Source organism: Emys orbicularis, chromosome 9, assembly GCF_028017835.1.
Source record: "Emys orbicularis isolate rEmyOrb1 chromosome 9, rEmyOrb1.hap1, whole genome shotgun sequence".
Classification (NCBI taxonomy): domain Eukaryota; kingdom Metazoa; phylum Chordata; order Testudines; family Emydidae; genus Emys; species Emys orbicularis.
The window spans coordinates 83970564-83989557 of NC_088691.1; the positions used below are offsets into that span (position 1 = coordinate 83970564).

The 18994-nt window shown below is 40.1% G+C and overlaps 1 protein-coding gene across 1 annotated transcript in view; it reads left to right on the forward strand.

The window, feature by feature from the left end:
* RSRC1 (arginine and serine rich coiled-coil 1) overlaps window positions 1-18994 on the forward strand; it is a 363201-nt gene that overhangs the window by 294314 nt on the left and 49893 nt on the right. Inside the window, exon 7 of the mRNA XM_065410692.1 lies at window positions 374-442. Within this exon, the coding sequence (XP_065266764.1) occupies window positions 374-442 (69 nt within the window). The remainder of the gene's footprint in view (window positions 1-373; window positions 443-18994) is intronic.

Here is an 18994-nt window from a genome sequence, read left to right on the forward strand (position 1 = left end):
TGACATAGATAGTCCAGACATCCTATATTTTAAATCTTACATGCAATCTGAATATTGGAAATATGGCTTTTCCTTCCAAAGAAATCTTAGTTTACTTACTATATTAGTAAATTAGTTTGTGTTTTTTTTAATATTCTGCCACTATGTCATTTCCTTTCACCTTACAAATTGTCAGTTATGATACTGATTAACAGTACTGATCTTGTTAATAAAAAAATTAAAGGCCAAATTCTGCTTCAAATGCACATTGACTTTAGTGGGAGCTGCAGAAATTAATCTGAAAGTGAACTTCAGCCCTCAGGAGGGTTCTGTTTTATTATACAAATGTAATTAAAACAAGTATAAATAACTCATATGTATTTTTTATTTTTAGCGAAAGCAGATGAAGCATTGAAGGCTAAAGAAAGAAGTGAAGAAGAAGCAAAAAAGATAAAGGAAGAAGGTAATGTAGTTTTTTATTTATCAGCAAGATAAACAGTTTTTATTAAACTGGCAATAATAATTCCATAAGGAACAGGTTCCTTTGAGGTTCTCATATTTTCTCTAGGATTGGACCACATCTTAATAGGGGGTATGTCATGGTCAGTCGACCTCCAATTCACAGTCACACAGACTACCTCCACCTCTCAATAACAACCACATAATATTCCTGTGGCAACTACAGCAACTGCAGGAAATTACTTAATGTTTTTTTTAAAGCTGTGTTTAAAGCAACTTGGTATTTGGTAACAAGTAGAAGAGCTAATACCATGTGACCAGCCAGCTCTGTGAGGCAGAGACCACAGAGAAATGATTGCAGTCAATTAACATAAAACAGTAACATTGTTTATCTCAGAATATATTGTATGACTAACATAAGATGTCCAATTAGTCCAGTTTACTTGTGCAGTTACTCTGTACTATATCATGATAGCAAGCACTCCAACTCAGTGGTAGCTCTGTGCACTGAGTACTTTCAGGATGAAGGCCTTTATCCATTACACTACCAGTGGTAGACTACCAATGGGAATTCTCTACAAGGTTTGCAGGATCAGGTTCAAAACAAATGTACTTTTATTGTGTCTCTTTCCATTAATTGGTGATACATCTTCAAGTTCTGTGACAAAGCCAACCTGAACTTATATAAAGGAACCTTAAATGGTATTCCACACTTCAACTTTGATGGGGTGTCCCCATTTCTCAGAGAAAATTAATAGCAAAAAGCTATCTCCTGTGGTTCCAATTAAAATGAGCTACTAAAGTGTCTGCTGCATATATTACTTTTATGTGGGTTTAAGTATAAAATATATACCAAAGGATTTTACTTTTCTGAAACTGTTTTTGACATCACGTCACTTATCTTGGAACCTGATCCTCAATTTTTGAAAGATGCTGCTGGTTAAAAAAATTTTTTTTTTTTAAATTCAAGTGTCAGTATATACTTTTTCCTGGATGTTTTATTATTATTTTCCAATACCATATGGGTGACTTCTGAGTTGTGACAGATTTTTGACTATACACAGTACATTTTAATTAGATTTCAAGGTGGATATCTGATCTAAGGGTGAGTGTGTGTGTATGTATGTATATGTATATACATATATGTACATGTATATACATATATGTACATGTATATACATATATGTACATGTATATATATTTTCCTAGGTTAGCCTTTGATCATCTAGTGCCCTCTGCAAATCATAATTTGGTGCCTATATGTACATAGTATTCTAGTTGCCAAAGGGGTTGTGTTTGAGACAGACTGTCCTAGAATCAGTGGTGTACACAGGCTGAAAACTTAGGATAAGAGATCCTTTAATTGGAGGATTGGAATGTGGTTAGTTCACAGTGAGGTATAGTGGCAAGGCTCTGGCAAAGAACTGTTGGAAGGCACTGGCATTGCTACTATAGCTAATATGAAAAGAAATAAGGGGAAGGAAGAACTGGGTTAGGAAAGGGTTGAATGTGGAGTTTGGGGAGGAGGCTGGGATCAGATAAACAACAAGGAGTCCGGTGGCACCTTAAAGACTAACGGATTTATTTGGGAATAAGCTTTCGTGGGTAAAAAAAACCACTTCTTCAGATGCATGGAGTGAAAATTACAGATGCAGGCATTATTATACTGACTCATAAAGAGAAGGGAGCTACCTCACAAGTGGAGAACCAGTGTTGATGGGGCCAATTCAATCAGGGTGGATGTAGTCCACTCCCAATAATTGGTGAGAAGGTGTCAATTCCAGGAAAGGTAAAGTTGCTTTGTACTGAGCCAGCCATTCCCAGTCCCTATTCAAAACTACAATACCCACCTGGAGAATTGAGGAAACAGATTGACAGAGCGAGATGGGTACCCAGAAGTCACCTACTACAGGACAGGCCCAACAAGGAAAATAACAGAACACCACTAGCCATCACATATAGCCCCCAGATAAAACCTCTCCAGCATATCATCAACGATCTACAACCTATTCTGGAAAACGATCCCTCACTCTCACAGACCTCGGGAGGCAGGCCAGTCCTCGCTTACAGACAGCCCCCAAACCTGAAGCAAATACTCACCAGCAACTACACACCACACCACAGAAACACTAACCCAGGAACCAATCCCTGTAACAAACCTCGTTGCCTACTCTGTTCCCATATCTACTCTAGCAACACCATCAGAAGACCCAACCACATCAGCCACACCATCAGGGACTCATTCACCTGCACATCTACTAATGTAATATATGCCACCATGTGCCAGCAATGCCCCTCTGCAATGTACATTGGCCAAACGGGACAGTCTCCACGTAAAAGAATAATGGACACAAATCGGACATCAGGAATGGTAACATACAAAAGCCAGTAGGAGAACACTTCAGTCTTCCTGGACATTCTATAACAGATTTAAAAGTAGCCATATTTGAACAAAAAAACTTCAGAAACAGCCTTCAAAGAGAATCTGCAGAACTAAAATTCATTTGCAAATTAAACACCATTAATTTGGGCTTGAATAGTCTTTAAGGTGCCACCGGATTCCTTGTTGTTTTTGTGGATGCAGACTAACCCGGCTACCCCTGATACTTGGGATCAGAGAGTGACTAGAGGAGAGGGAGCTCCTATCTAATCAATATCAACAATAGACGCTTTTGTGGATAGAACTGCACGAGTGGTGAATTATACATCCTAACTTTCCTAGCCATAGACAAGTCCTGTCTATCTTGACTCATCTCCAAATGCTTTAGTTCATTATCCTTCCATCTCCCAGGCTCTCAACCTCAGTTTACTCTGACTTCCCTCTTCATGCCCCCATACCCAGTCTCTTTCTAAGTGCTGTCTCACCTGCCTTTTTTAATGTCACCCACACCCACCCTTTCCACACTGTCTCCTCTGCTGAAGTCATTGTGCACTCCCTGTTTTTAATCTAGTTTTGATTACTGTAACCACCTCTTCTCTGCTTCTTTTCATCTCTTCCCCCCCACTCCAGTCTATCTAAAATGTCACTGCTAAATTCATCTTCCTCTCCTGTCACTACAAGCACATTCAAAACCCCTCCTTGACTCCATTAATTTTCTTCCTTTCTTTTAGCACATCAAATTAAAGCTCTTTGTCTTTCCCTTAAAGCCCCTAGAAACTTCTGCTCCCATTTACCTCTCTGTTCTTATCGCCTATAAGAAACTGGAGACTGTTCCTAGAAAGGGGACAGCACAATAGAAGGTGCAAAGTGGAGAGTATGAAAGAGATGAGGCGAGCATAAACTTCTTGGTTTAATGATCTGTTTGGGGGTTTTTTAATGTAAAATGAATGCTAAGCTTTTTTCACTTCAAAGTGTACTGGGCACTCATTACATCTGACGGAAATCTTTTTCTTTTATGTTAATTTTCTAATTATTTTATCTAGATACTTTTATAACAAGCTCACACAGTGTAACACATCTACTCTCCCAATATTAGCTAATGCCCATTGTATCCAAATGGGATGAAGCTAAGGATATAGCCAATAAAAGGTATCACCACCTCTATATCAGCACATCCAGCCACTTTTGAAGCGAGTAACAATAATGCCTCCTCCAGCCTTTCCAATGCTCAATTGTGTTTGGTAGGCATCTGGTATTTTTTTGGACTTTTTTAGTTTTACTTTACTTGAAATATCTAAATTGGGGGCATTTTAAGTGTCTTAAGTGAAAGTAAAACTTGATAACTCAACAGTGCTTCATGGACAACCAAACTTCAAAGCAGAATACTGCCGCCTCCTGCTTGGCCTCCCAGCTCAACGGTACACTGCAGGTGGCTGAACCACTTTGAAGTCTATGGTTTTTATTTAAGCAATGTATTAAACTCTCAGTGTGGCATGTTAAATAGATACTTAGATGTGAAAGTGCAGACTGGCTGTCTGCAGAACATTGATAAACCAGGAAGCTGAACAAGTGTTTCTGCTTGGAATGTTAACATTTCACACCCACTTTGCACTGGTATAAATGGGCATGTGAGGTGCAGAACAATGGAGGATCAGGTCTTGTGACTTTCATGTTTTTTATTGTATATAATAAAAATAATTTAAAATCCTAGCAGAATAAAAAGATTGCTCAGTATTTTGATTTGAAGGCAATGAAGAGCAAAACATTATAAACAGTGTGACTTTACGTAAATAATGTCCAATACAAGTGCATGGGCTAGACTTAGACAACTATCTGTGATGACTTTGAATGGGAGGTAGGCACCTAACTGCCATCTATGCCTTTGAAAATCTCCCCTTGAGAAAATAAGTCACCTTTTAAATTTCAGAAATAAATAGATTAAATAGATCACCATGTGAGATTCTGGGTAGATTAAAAAGTGTTGATTTTAACCTATAAAACCCCAATTGGCCCAGGCCCAGCCTACTTGAGAAATGCCTCTATCCCCAAAATACATTGCCACAATTGCAGTCAGCAGAGACAGTGATGCTAGATCTCCCTTGATTTAATAGAGAAAGAGCTGCTGGCAGAGTATTTTTCACAGAATAGCCCAGATTTGATGAGACTCAGGGTACCCTGCAGGGTCCGTTTGTTTTTTCTGGCATTTGACGAGAGTAGGGTGGATTGAGGTAAGGGAAGGAGGAGGATCTGGGGAACTACAGGCCAGTCAGCCTCACCTCAGTCCCTGGAAAAATCATGGAGCAGGTCCTCAAGGAATCAATTATGAAACACTTAGAGGAGAGGAAAGTGATCAGGAACAGTCAGCATGGATTCACCAAGGGCAAGTCATGCCTGACTAACCTAATTGCCTTCTATGATGAGATAACTGGCTCTGTGGATGAGGGGAAAGCAGTGGATGTGTTATTCCTTGACTTTAGCAAAGCTTTTGATACGGTCTCCCACAGTATTCTTGCCGCCAAGTTAAAGAAGTATGGGCTGGATGAATGGACTGTAAGGTGGATAGAAAGCTGGCTAGATCGTTGGGCTCAACGGGTAGTGATCAATGGCTCCATGTCTAGTTGGCAGCCGGTTTCAAGCGGAGTACCCCAAGGGTCCGTCCTGGGGCCGGTTTTGTTTAATATCTTTATTAATGATCTGGAGGATGGTGTGGACTGCACTCGCAGCAAGTTTGCAGATGACACTAAACTGGGAGGCGTGGTAGATACACTAGAGGGTAGGGATCGGATACAGAGGGACCTAGACAAATTAGAGGATTGGGCCAAAAAAAACCTGATGAGGTTCAACAAGGACAAGTGCAGAGTCCTGCACTTAGGACGGAAGAATCCCATGCACTGCTACAGACTAGGGACCGAATGGCTGGGTAGCAGTTCTGCAGAAAAGGACCTAGGGGTCATAGTGGACAAGAAGCTGGATATGAGTCAACAGTGTGCTCTTGTTGCCAAGAAGGCTAACGGCATTTTGGGCTGTATAAGTAGGGGCATTGCCAGCAGATCGAGGAACGTGATCGTTCCCCTTTATTCGACATTGGTGAGGCCTCATCTGGAATACTGTTTTGGGCCCCACACTACAAGAAGGATGTGGAAAAATTGGAAAGAGTCCAGCGGAGGGCAACAAAAATGATTAGGGGTCTGGAGCACATGACTTATGAGGAGAGGCTGAGGGAACTGGGATTGTTTAGTCTCCAGAAGAGAAGAATGAGGGGGGATTTGATAGCTGCTTTCAACTACCTGAGGGGGGGTTCCAAAGAGGATGGAGCTCGGCTGTTCTCAGTGGTGGCAGATGACAGAACAAGGAGCAATGGTCTCAAATTGCAGTGGGGGAGGACTAGGTTGGATATTAGGAAAAACTTTTTCACTAGGAGGATGGTGAAGCACTGGAATGCATTACCTAGGGAGGTGGTGGAGTCTCCTTCTTTGGATGTTTTTAAGGCCCGGCTTGACAAAGCCCTGGCTGGGATGATTTAGTTGGGAATTGGTCCTGCTTTGAGCAGGGGGTTGGACTAGATGACCTCCTGAGGTCCCTTCCAACCCTGATATTCTATGATTCTATGATTCTATGAACCCAATGTACGGGGGCCGTAGTAATCTGGAAACACTAAATTAGTAGAAGAAAGTTTTCAAAATTTTGCCTTGTAGTTGGCATTCTTGTGGTAGTATAAGTCTCTGCCATGTGCCAGCTCAAGTTCAAGTAATGTCGCTTCCTCTCATGCAAGGTGGGACTGAAAACCTCTTTGAAACTTTTCTCAGGATGATTCAGGTGTAGAATCGATGGGACCCTGGGGGGAGATGAATCTAGCTTTGACCAGGAGGTTGGTTGGACACTATAATTTTAGTAAAGTAGTAGCAATCCTTTCAGCTCCTATAGTGGCTTGGAGAAGACTCGGATGCAGAAGAAATAGATAACTTTTTCTACCTTCTTCATCAGCAGTCATTTAAAGACTATGAGCCAAGCTGGTTAAAAAAAAAAAAAATGGTTTCCTCCAGTTAGGTTCCTAAAACCATACTTAGGTGCCTGAATAAGTAACCTGATATTCAAAAGTCCTGAACACCCAGCAGTTCCCTCTATAGTTAATGGGAGCTGTTGGGTGCACTCAGAAATTTTGAATATCAGGCCACTTATTTAGGTACTTAAACATGGATTTTGGAGTCTAAAGTTAAACACCCATTTTTAAAAGCATGGTCCCAGTAAAGTCCAAATCAACAACCTATTGCTACTAAGAAAAGGATGGATGAACATTACTCGTTTCTTTAAAAAAAAAAAAAAAAACCATAAGAGCAGGTGTTATGCACGGTGTTTGAAATTCCAGCTCAGTGCTTTGAATATTTACCTTTTGGTGACCTGTATCTACACTGCTGCTGTTATAGACTTCATTCGTTACACTAGAGCATTCTTGAAAATAAGGAAAGAATATCACAGTTCCAGATGATTTATATAACCAGCCACCTGGGACTGCTCTATGGTTGATCCTGAACTGAGGATAAATGAACAGTGTACAGTCATGGAAGCGTATTACCAGAGAAGAGCTAGAATGTGTCCTACTGAACTGTATATTTCCATTAGTCTGTCTAAATTAACATAATGCTTTATTTAGAATTCTCTAATGGGCTATATAGTGATACTTATTATCTACCTGTTGCCCTGGGGATAATGCTTTAGTAAACATCTGATTTTTCTGAGAAGGGGATTCCTTCAAAATCCTCCAAAATTAAGTTACACACCTTGCTGGGTTAAAGTTTTGTGTAGATTCAAAGGAGGCTTCACATAAGACCAGTTTCCGTAGCAAACACTGCATTATGTTCAATGATTTTAGACAGAGTCATCTTCAAGAACTGAATTGATTGAATTCACCCGAGGATATTAGTGAATGAGAAATTAATACATCTTTCCCAACATCCAGAAGTTCTGAAACAACTTTAGAATCAGTTCTATGTTGGAATCTCTTCAGAGGCGAAAGAAATACTTAGGGAAATATCCTTAATGCCTCAAGTTTGGCTTTCATGTTTTTGTGATTTTTCTCCATCATAAGAGGGTAATTTTTTATGCACAAGATCGTTTTCATTTCAAGAAATCCAGACTTTTGATTGAGCAGTAGGTCTTCCAATCCACATAAGCTCAGAATCCTACTAGTTCCAGCAGCAGCTACAGCAGCCGTTAACGTTTTCAACAGATTTTAAAGTATGATGCAAAATTGCAGTCTTCTCTTTTTTTATCCCCCTTCAATGAGGGGCTTGTATTGGATTAGGTTGCAACATATTGGTTGCTGCCTTGTTTGCCAAAATCTCAGCATTCATCTTTTTTAAAAAAAAGTCCCCGGGCCTTATGGTGGCCTTAAAAATGTGAACTTGGACATTGCTGCATCAGATACTCTGACTCTGCAGAGATTCTGAAACAATAGAACGTGTGAAATGTCTCTAACATGGTAACTCAGGGCTTGTCTATATGGGGACACTCAGAGAAATTCATTCAAATTAGCTAACGGTGTGAATTTAAAGCACATTAGTTAAATTGCATTAAACCCCTGTGTGGACACTCTCATTCAGATGACCAGTGATGATGATTTAAATGTCAGCATTGTTAAGTATTTCATTTATGAACAAATCATGTAAGAAAGGAGCGGGATGATGATTTACACAATTTGCTGAGACTAATATTTCATTTTGGTGCCATGAGTGGGTGGCATTTTAGAGGTAACCAACCATTTCCACACACACCCTCCAGTCTAACTCATGGAGCCAAAAAGCCCGAGGGGAAGAGCAGAGCCCACCTCAGAGGGTATCTGAACCCCAAGAAACAGGAGACAATCTGTAGAGCCAAGAAGGACATCCAAGCCTTCCACCCATAGCGAGGGCTTGGTTGGCTCTGGTAGCGTGTGAATGGCCAGATGGCTTTCTCTCTGGATCTAGTGGCTGTGGATCCTCACTTTAATGGACATTGTCTATTTGATTCTTCAGACTTTACTATATCATTATCACTCAGGTCAGGTTTTCTTTGAAATCATGAGAGCTGGATATATATTTTTTTTAATGAGAGCTTAGATTCTGATGCCATATAACTCCAAGAGACTGGGGGTCCCATATATGTTTCTATGCCTTGCCCAAGGATGTATCTGAATCATACTAAGGGGGAGCAAAGCTTGATGAGCCCAACAGAGCATATGTGATCATATTTTAAACATCAGCACAATCTTCTTTGAGTAGCATCTAATTTTTGTGTCTAGTGGGAAGAACTTGGAAAAGTATCACTACTTTAATTATTTTTTTTCAAGTTCATCCCTTTCTACAATACAGAGTTTAAAAACTGCTGCTGCTTAAAGAAACTGGAAACATAGTTTAGGGTATTTTGCTGTACACAAGAAAGTAATGAAGACTCAGAATGTTCCTGGGTGTTAAGATGCTATGTTTTTTTAATTAAAGGAAACACTTTAGGTATATCACAGAGTTGAGTTGTTCAGATCCTAAATCAAGGAGATTAGTGTGGTCTGTGTTCAGGATCTAGTTAAATCAAAGCTAGCTTCAGTATGTCTACATATGCTGCAATCATACCCTCCAGTTGCAGTGTAGACATACCCAGTGAATTTAAACTGCAGTTACTCCTGATTTACACTTGTTTAACTGAGACCAGAATTAAGCTCTGAGACTCCACATGGAAATACATTTAAGTAAAACAAAAGGGCTGATTTACAATCCAGCTTCCCCAGCTGACCAGAATCTGAAGACTTGGTAGGATTAGTCAAAAAGTTTGGATGTTACAGGAAGATGTGATAGTATTTGTAGACACAGGATGGGTCCAGAGAGTTTTATTTTAGGAGAGAGAATATAGTAGCCTGCCTGAAAGGATCCACATATTTGGATGGGGATATGGGGGGGGGGGGGGGGGGAGGAAGGAACTGGATAACAGAAGGAGCAAAAGAAGTCAGGAGTTGGCAGGGGATATGGGACTTGGTGAAAGGTTAGCAGCAGAGACACTTCAGAGGCAGTGACAGGTTAGGAGAAGGATAGAGTAGCTAGAAGAGAAGGGGAGTTATCTCTAGATGACATTGGTTTTCTTCTAGAAATAATTGTTTGAGGTCCTATTCTGAGAGGGAGGACATGTGGAGGTGGTAGAGATGGTTTGTGAAGGAATCAAGAAGTGTCAGTAGTTATTGTAGACAACTGAGTTGATCAGAGAGAGGTAATGTGTTGCAAGAAAGATAATGAAATAAAAAGCAGAGCGAACAAATCAGCATCAGAAATATGTAGGGTGTCTCAACTTTTTTTCATAGATGCTCAGCCACATGAGAGCAAGAGTAGAACAAATGGACATAATCCTTCCTTCAAAAAAAAAAAAAAAAAGCCTTACCATAAAAACCAGGTTTTGAACTACTTTTTAACCTGTGAATCTTTGCAGGAAGAAATCAAACTGTGTCAGTTCCAAAATGTGGAGGCCTCTTATGTAGGTTCATAAATCGGAGTCCGTATCAGAGCAATGTCTCTTGCCTTTCTGTGGCTGAAAGCGACACAGGTTGATCAGGAAAGGAGCCGGTCAGCTGCAGCCAGTCAACTGGAAGGGAACCTATGCAGCCCTAATGCAAATGGGAGCATCCAAGATGGCACTGCACCACAGCCATGAATTGGTGTATGTCCTTCACAAAATATGGGGCCAGGAACCCTGGATTTCACACACCCCAAAGGGAAGCCTTGAGTAGCTGTAGAGGGTACCATAAAGTGACCTTTAGGAAAAATTGGAGATAGATTTTTCACTTTGTGGGTCAGTTTACATTTTCAAGGCTATCTTCAGAAGGGAAAATGAAGATTATACCTAACATTTTTAGGTAGAGACGGATTCACAGCTGCAGGCTCAGTGAGCCCCAGAAGTTCATCTCTAGTGATGATTTGGTCCATACTTTTTCAAATATGCTTTGTATGTTTTCTGTTGTGTCTTATTGTGACAGTATACTAACAAACTAACACAAAAAGGAAGCTTACAAGAAGTGGAAACTTGGACAGATGACTAGGGAGGAGTATAAAAATATTGCTCAAGCATGCAGGGGTGTAATCAGGAAGGCCAAAACTAGCCAGGGATGTGAAGGGTAACAAGAAGGGTTTCTACAGGTATGTTAGCAACAAGAAAAAGGTCAGGGAAAGTGTGGGACCCTTAATGAATGGGGGAGGCAACCTAGTGACAGATGATGTGGTCTTTACAGACAAGGTCTGTAAATAATTGTTTGAGGTCCTATTCTGAGAGGGAGGACATGTGGAGGTGGTAGGGATGGTTTGTGAAGGAATGAAGAAGTGTCAGTAGTTATTGTAGACAACTGAGTTGATCGGGGGGGGGGGGGGCGGGAGGGATAGCTCAGTGGTTTGAGCATTGGCCTGCTAAACCCAGGGTTGTGAGTTCAGTCCTTGAGGGGGGGCCATTTAGGGATCCGGGGCAAAAATCTGTCTGGGGATTGGTTCTGCTTTGAGCAGGGGGTTGGACTAGATGACCTTCTGAGGTCCCTTCCAATTCTATGATAAGGTCAGCTCCCACACTGCTGTCCTGGGCAACACAGTATGGGGAGGAGGTGAGCGGCCCTCAGTGGTGAAAGAACAGGTTAAGGACTATTTAGGACAGCTGGACATGCACAAGTCCATGGGTCCAGATCTAATGTATCCGAGGGTGCTGAGGGAATTGGTTGATGTGATTGCAGAGCCATTGGCTATTATCTTTGAAAACTCGTGGGGATTAGCGGGGTCCCGGACGATTGGAAAAAGGCAAATATAGTGCCCATCTTTAAAAAAGGGAAGAAGGAGAACCTGGGGAACTACAGACCGGTCAGCCTCACCTCAGTCCCTGGAAAAATCATGGAGCAGGTCCTCAAGGAAACCATTTTGAAGCACTTGGAGGAGAGGAAGGTGATCAGGAACAGTCAACATGGATTCACCAAGGGCAAGTCATGCCTGACCAACCTGATTGCCTTCTATGATGAGATAACTGGCTCTGTGGATATGGGGAAAGAAGTGGACGTGATATATCTTGACTTTAGCAAAGCTTTTGATATGGTCTCCCACAGTATTCTTGCCAGCAAGTTAAAAAAAGTATGGATTGGATGAATGGACTATATGGTGGATAGAAAGCTGGCTAGATTGTCGGGCTCAATGGGTAGTGATCAACGGCTTGATGTCTAGTTGGCAGCCGGTATCAAGCGGAGTACCCCAGGCGTCAGTCCTGGGGCCGGTTTTTTCAACATCTTTATTAATGATCTGGATGATGGGATGGCACCTTATCAAGTTCGCAGATGAGACTAAGCTGGGGGGAGAGGTAGAGGGATAGGGTCCAGAGTGACCTAGACAAATTGGAGGATTGTCCTGATGAGGTTCAACAAGGACAAGTGCAGAGTCCTGCACTTAGGATGGAAGAATCCCATGCACCGCTACAGGCTGAGGACCGACTGGCTAAGCAGCAGTTCTGCAGAAAAGGACCTGGGGATTACAGTGGATGAGAAGCTGGATATGAGTCAGCAGTATGCCTTGTTGCCAAGAAGGCTAACGGCATATTGGGCTGCATTAGTAGGAGCATTGCCTGCAGATCGAGGGACGTGATTATTCCCCTCTATTTGGCACTGGTGAAGCCACATCTGGAGTATTGCATCCAGTTTTGCCCCCGCCCCCAACTACAGAAAGGAAGTGGACAAATTGGAGAGAGTCCAGCGGAGGGAAACGAAAATGATCAGGGGGCTGGGGCGCATGACTTACGAGAAGAGACTTAGGGAACTGGGCTTGTTTAGTCTGCAGAAGAGAAGAGTGGGGGGGGGGGCGGAGATTTGATAGCAGCCTTCAACTACCTGAAGGGGGGGTTCCAAAGAGAATGGAGCTCGGCTGTTCTCAGTGGTGGCATATAACAGAACAAGAAGCAATGGTCTAAAGTTGCAGTCGGGGCGGTCTAGGTTGGATATTAGGAAACACTATTTCACTAGGAGGGTGGTGAAGCACTGGAATGGGTTACCTAGGGAGGTGGTAGAATCTCCATCCTTAGAGGTTTTTAAGGCCTGGCTTGACAAAGCCCTGGCTGGGATGATTTAGTTGGTGTTGGTGCTGCTTTGAGCAGGGGGTTGGACTAGATGACCTCCTAAGGTCTCTTCAAACCCTAATCTTCTGTGATTCTAATTGTTTTGCATACAGAAATTACAAGAGGTAGCTGACCTATACAATACAGAGTGAATTGCAAACAATAGTAATTTACAGAGAAACAGCATAAAAAATCTGTAGTCTTTGCTTTCTTTATTAGTAAGGCATGACTACAATAGAAACAGGCCCTTAAGGTACAGTCCTGTCTGCATACATAGTGGATGTTATGTAGTCTATCTATCATAGTCCTATTAGTTTACTCCTATTTATCTTTGTGTATAGTATTACTTAGCATTTTGCCTTATCAGTCAAATTAGTGTCACTTAATAGGCATTCCTAGACAGAATTCTACAATTAGGGTCCTGGCTACCAGCCGCCGCTTTCCGGCTGTCCAACTCTGAAGGCATCACCGCTGCTAGCAGCAATGGAGAAGTAAGGGTGGCAATACTGTTACCCCCCTATAATAGCCTTGCAACTCCCCTGCCCCCACCAACCTCCTTTTGGGTAGGGACCCCCATGGTTAGAACACCATGAAATTTCAGATTTAAATATCTGAAACCATGAAATTTCAGATTTTTAAAATCCTATGACCATTACATTTACCAAAATGGACCGTGAATTTAGTAGGGCCCTAGTTATGTAGATTATATTTGTTCAATTATATTAGATTATAGGAAAAAAATTGTTTTTTCATTATGGTTTCGCTACTATATACATACGGTTCGATGGTATCAGTGAAATAGATTTTCATTCTAGTTGAATTCAAGTTTATTTCTATGGTGGTGTTTTGTTTTGCTTAACATTTGACAATGTCTTCATCATTGATGTAGATCTTTTGGTTGAACCAAGTAAAAGTTTGAAGAAATATTTATAGTGTACAAGTTGCCCTGTATTTTTTGACAGCTGCTATTTAATTATTCTTAGTCTATTTATTAATATTTGCAACAAAGATTACCTTTGCTTAAAATAACTGTAGATTTAACTCTGTACTGCTATAAACCTTTAATCAAATTAAAGCACATTAATATAAAATTGAAATTACTGGGTCTCTAGACTTCCATTCTCTCTTGTGGCATCACAGTATTGCTTCTGTGACAAAATCTCCAGCCCAAAAACAAAAAGTTGAAGTTGCATACTTCAGCTAGCAAGCTTCTGGAACTGAGTGTAACCTTTACTAATGAAAAGTTTAGCCTCATATCTGCGGTAAGCAAAATCTATTGTATAATAAGCTTATTGTTTCTCAGCTCATGAAAAAAGGTTATTCTTTCTCCACCCTTTAGTAATGGTGTTTTAACATTACTTTTATTGTAATTTTATTGCCAAATCAGGTGTGAGATTAGATGTTGGATGTTACATGTAATCTGCTCAGAAATCAAATCATTTGACCTCCAAACCCACCAATGCACCCTCCTGCTGGTTTGCTGTTAAATATGCAGCATTTTCCTGTCATGAATACAAATGGAGGACAAATTAGAATCTACAGACAGCTGACCTGAGCTACAGATTAGAGACTAGGGGCTTGTGCTGTTTTAAAAGTTTTAATTACCATAGTCCCAATAGCCAGTTGAAGGACACACACAAAAATCAGTTTGTAACAAAAAAGCAAAGAAAGAAAGAGAAAGAAAGAAAAAGCTCACTCCTCCTAATTTGAATTTTTCAGTTTGATTACATTTGCACTTCCATTGGAGCTATGCTAATTTGCTGCATGAAATTAGGTCTATTAATAATAAATGCACTACTTTTACAAAAGTATTTTCAATTGAGCGATTTTTCTATTTTGTTTTTGTTTTGCTTATTTCCATTTGGGACTAGCTGAAAATGACATCAAAACCTTATGAGAATTTTACTGTCAAACCTGATTTTACCTCAAGGCCTGGCAAGTCCAATTCAAAGTAGCTGAAATGTGTAGTAGTAATAGCGGGAATAATATGGCACAATATAAGTACTTTCAGAGGAAAAGTGTGTGTTCCTTTTACATCCAACTCAAATGTGTTGGATTGCATTACTGCAAGATGTTTGAGTTGTTTGCCTTAATATATCATGCATAATACAATTATAAGACTTTGTTTTTTAAGATGTAGCTAGTCATGAAAACATATTTTATACAATTGTCTGGAGATGTGGTACAATGATAGCACTATTTTGGTCCATAATAGGGATTAATGTATGAAAGGTTTACAGAGGATTATAGGGAAAAGATGGTTTCTAAAAATCATTTTAGATATCAAAGGAATAGAACTAAATAAGGATTTGTTCCTTTGAATTTAAAAAATAAATTTCACTAATACTTGCATTAAGGAATATATTATCCTGATGCCTTCATTCTTGAATTTGCATTTTTTGTTTCTCATGTGTGTTGGCCCAGTGTTGAGTTGATTAGTTATGCCTAGCTAGTAAGCAGTGAAACATTTTTATATACACTAGGGAAATAAATTTGGCAGAAAATGAGCATGAGTAGATTTAATTATCACTCTGAGACCTTTTCCTTTTCTAGCTTAGTGATCCTGAAACTCCACGTGTTTCAATGAAATCTGTGTGGACGCTAAGCTTCGCTTCCCAATTTGTTCCTCCACACAGTGATAAGCCAAGCAATTACTGGTTTATTGATTTTTCATCATGGCAAATTTAAAGTTGATTTTTTTCCTGAAAAGGCAGGGGTGATTAAGTGTTTCCCCTCGGTTTAGTACAAGAGAGCTATGTGGCAGAATCTAATATCCTGAGGTCAACCTCTGCAGGCAGATAATACGGTGTCTTGGCCACATGTTAAGGAGAGAAATCAGGACTACAAATGTGATAGGATATATGTGGAGACAGTTTAATTTGCTCCATTTATATGAACAAGTCATGTGGCACATGCTTGGAAAACATCATTTTGAATAGGCTTGGAAATAAAAACCACGTGGGCAGAAAGGATAAATGAGTACAAACAAGAGAAGCATTTGCTACTCAAGGGACAGAACTATCTTTTAAAACCAGAAATAAGTAAAGCTTTGACATTTTGTTGTTTTAACAATTGACTGCAATCTACATGTTACCCTGCAGATAACTTTATATTCATTCCTTACCGTTTGAGCCAACATTTAAAAAATTACAATCATACAGGTCCCAAAAAGATTGTGTCTACGTAATATCTATATCACATAAACATACCAGTAACAATTAAGGTGTAGTATGCTGTTAATATTTGTGGTTTATTTTGAAGCCCATGGATTTAGAGAATTTAATTGGAAGCAAAAGAATATCACTTTACAAAATGGTAAAATGCATTGCTAGAGTTTAGCTGTTCTTATAAAAACGCAGAATTCATGGATTTGGATGAAACAGTAAAGCAATCAGCAGATAAAGCTTGTTTGTTTTGGAAAAAAAATTCAATTTGATATTTTATTTCAGTAGAAATTTCGACCGGTTTTAAAATCCTTAAAAAGCTAACTTATACTTACTCTGAAGTTATTTGAGCAATTGGGGAAAATCTTTATGCTTTCCAAGACATTGTTTGGAATTTAACACAAAACTGAGGCAGTCAACATTAGCAGTAGGTTGTAGGGGAGAAATGGCAGAAAATGTAAAGTTTTAAAAGATTTGCTAGTCAGTGGAAGATGTATGAATTGCAGTGTCTAAGAGTGATGAGATATAACTGCAATATCCAGTTTTTGAATGTCTCAAAGTTTGAAGGTGGGATCTGTGCTTTGGTTTTGTTTTGGTTTATTGCTGAGAGAGGGACAGACAATCTAGATTCAAATTCCAAAGGTGCCCACAAAGTTCAGACACTTTAATCTGTTTTTGGTTTGAAACCATGTTGGTCTACAATTTTAGCCACCTTTATTAGTAGTACAAAAGGAAAAGCATATCTTGCCACCGCTCGTTTTAGATCTGTACACTGACAGTGAAATGCTTTTTAAAGGGTTACACAGATTAATTTAAGATTGAAACCATCAAAGGACTTGCATCACCTTTTTAAAATCAGTTTCCTTGTCTGTACATATTGCCTGATACTTCACTAGTATGATATAATTAGTGCAATACTTTCAGTTAACACTGACTTACTAAGTTGCAAATGGCATGGAACAAATGGAGATATGAACATTCCTGACTTAGAACACCAAGCTTAGAACTTTCATAAAGATTACCTATAAAGGAATGCAGCCCCTTACATCATTCTGTTCTTTTGCACCTGACAGTATTAACATCAGTGACCTGCCTAATGGACGAGGGGGTTGTCACGGGCTCCACTCACTGCTAGGGGCACCTCCTTCTGGCCATTCTGGAGATTAGCACCTTCCAGGTGCTGCGCCCTCCTCTGCTGGTTTTTGCACCCGTCGTTCTCTCTCACCCTGTGACTCCTCTCGCTCCAGGAGCTGCAGTTTCCTCTTTGTGAGATGTCCCTCTGGCCATGTCACTATTGTCTTCCCCTTCCAGGGTATGAAAGTCTTTTGCGGCAAACTGTCCCTCTGCGCCATTTCCCTAGTGGATGGTAAGGAAACCTGGGCCCACCCTCTACTCTGGGTTCCATCTCAGGGGCCCTCTCTTCAGAAGCCAAGGTCCACACTATCCTATGATTTGCTGCTTTAGCCTGAAACACACCTCCCTTCTCCCAGGGAGTGACTGCGGACTACTTCCCTGCAGCCCCTTTCTGCTCTCCGCTCCTGGGCTTTACACAGGTCCCTCCTGTTCCTGTGCAGCTGAGCCTCATCTCTGATTAATCCCTGCTCCCTGGCTGCTCCTCCAGGTGCAGCCTGGGCAGTTAATTGGCCCACCTAGCTGCTTTAACCCATTCAGGCCTTGTGTGGGGTGGGCACCCCATCACAGAGGTATTGTGAAAGCAGAGTAGCCAATAGCAGTACAAGTTCTGAGGACGGTGGGAGAGAGCATCAAGGAAGAGCTATCGTGTGGCAGGAAACCCAGAGATCTGGGAGATCCAGTGGGCTTTAGAGGATTTTCATAACTGGAATTTCTACGCTCATTCTAAATTTAAAACTATAGGTCCCATTTTTACTTCCATCCTTAAGTCATTGGAACAGAGTTCTGACATGAAGATCTGCTTTAAATAGTAGTGTTCATGGCAAACTAAAACAAGGGTACATGTCATTTTAATTAACACTTCTGATATTAAAAATAAGCATTGTATGTTGATCTAATAGATATGAAAAACATTGGGTAAATCTGCTACAAAAAGGTTCAATTGCATGAGGTCATCCATGTAGCTGTAATAACTTAGAGTGCTTTACTCAATGATAAGAAAATATATTAAGATGCTCTTAAATTCATTAGTTATTGCCTAAGGCCATACTTTATGTTCAGTTAATTTTATTGTAATTCATTGTTATGGCTGTGACCTGAACTCACTCAGATAAGCCTCTAAAATATATTGTATACATACAGTGAAAAAAACTCAATTTGCATTGTAATTCATATATGGAAAAGTTTCTTAATTATTACATCAGTGTTTGGTCTTTTGAGGGATGACAAGTCAGTTCACTCATTTAGGTTACATTTATGCAGAATTTTTTAACTTTTTGATGTGTCATAACCACTAGTAACTGCATTATTATTTAATTTTGGAAAAAGAATATTCCAAATTTTAGCAGAAATTCCCATATGTACTAATGTGAACAAATGCTTTATTGTCTTAATCTTATTAAAATTTTAATTTCAAATCCTTCCAGTATACCCTCATAAATGGTAGATTTTAAGTTCTACTCCACCCTTTGTGTCCCTGGTGTGTGTAAATGTTGCTTCATTAAGCTGACACAACCACCTGGTGTTGAGTTTCCAGTCTCTAGAGAATATTTCAGCATCTGGTACATACTGTGATCTTTTTTCTGTGTGTTTAATCTTTTTATGGACATGTTATAATAAAAAGTGAGCAGAAACAAATGAAAGATAATCTAAAAATAATAAAAGGTGTATGTATAGTTACAGTGGCATTCAGCATAACTCAGTGGTTCTCAACCTGTGGTGTGCGGAACCCTGGGCGTCTGCAGACTATGTGTAAGGGGTTTGTGAAAAGTTATCATTACCATAGAACAGTGGG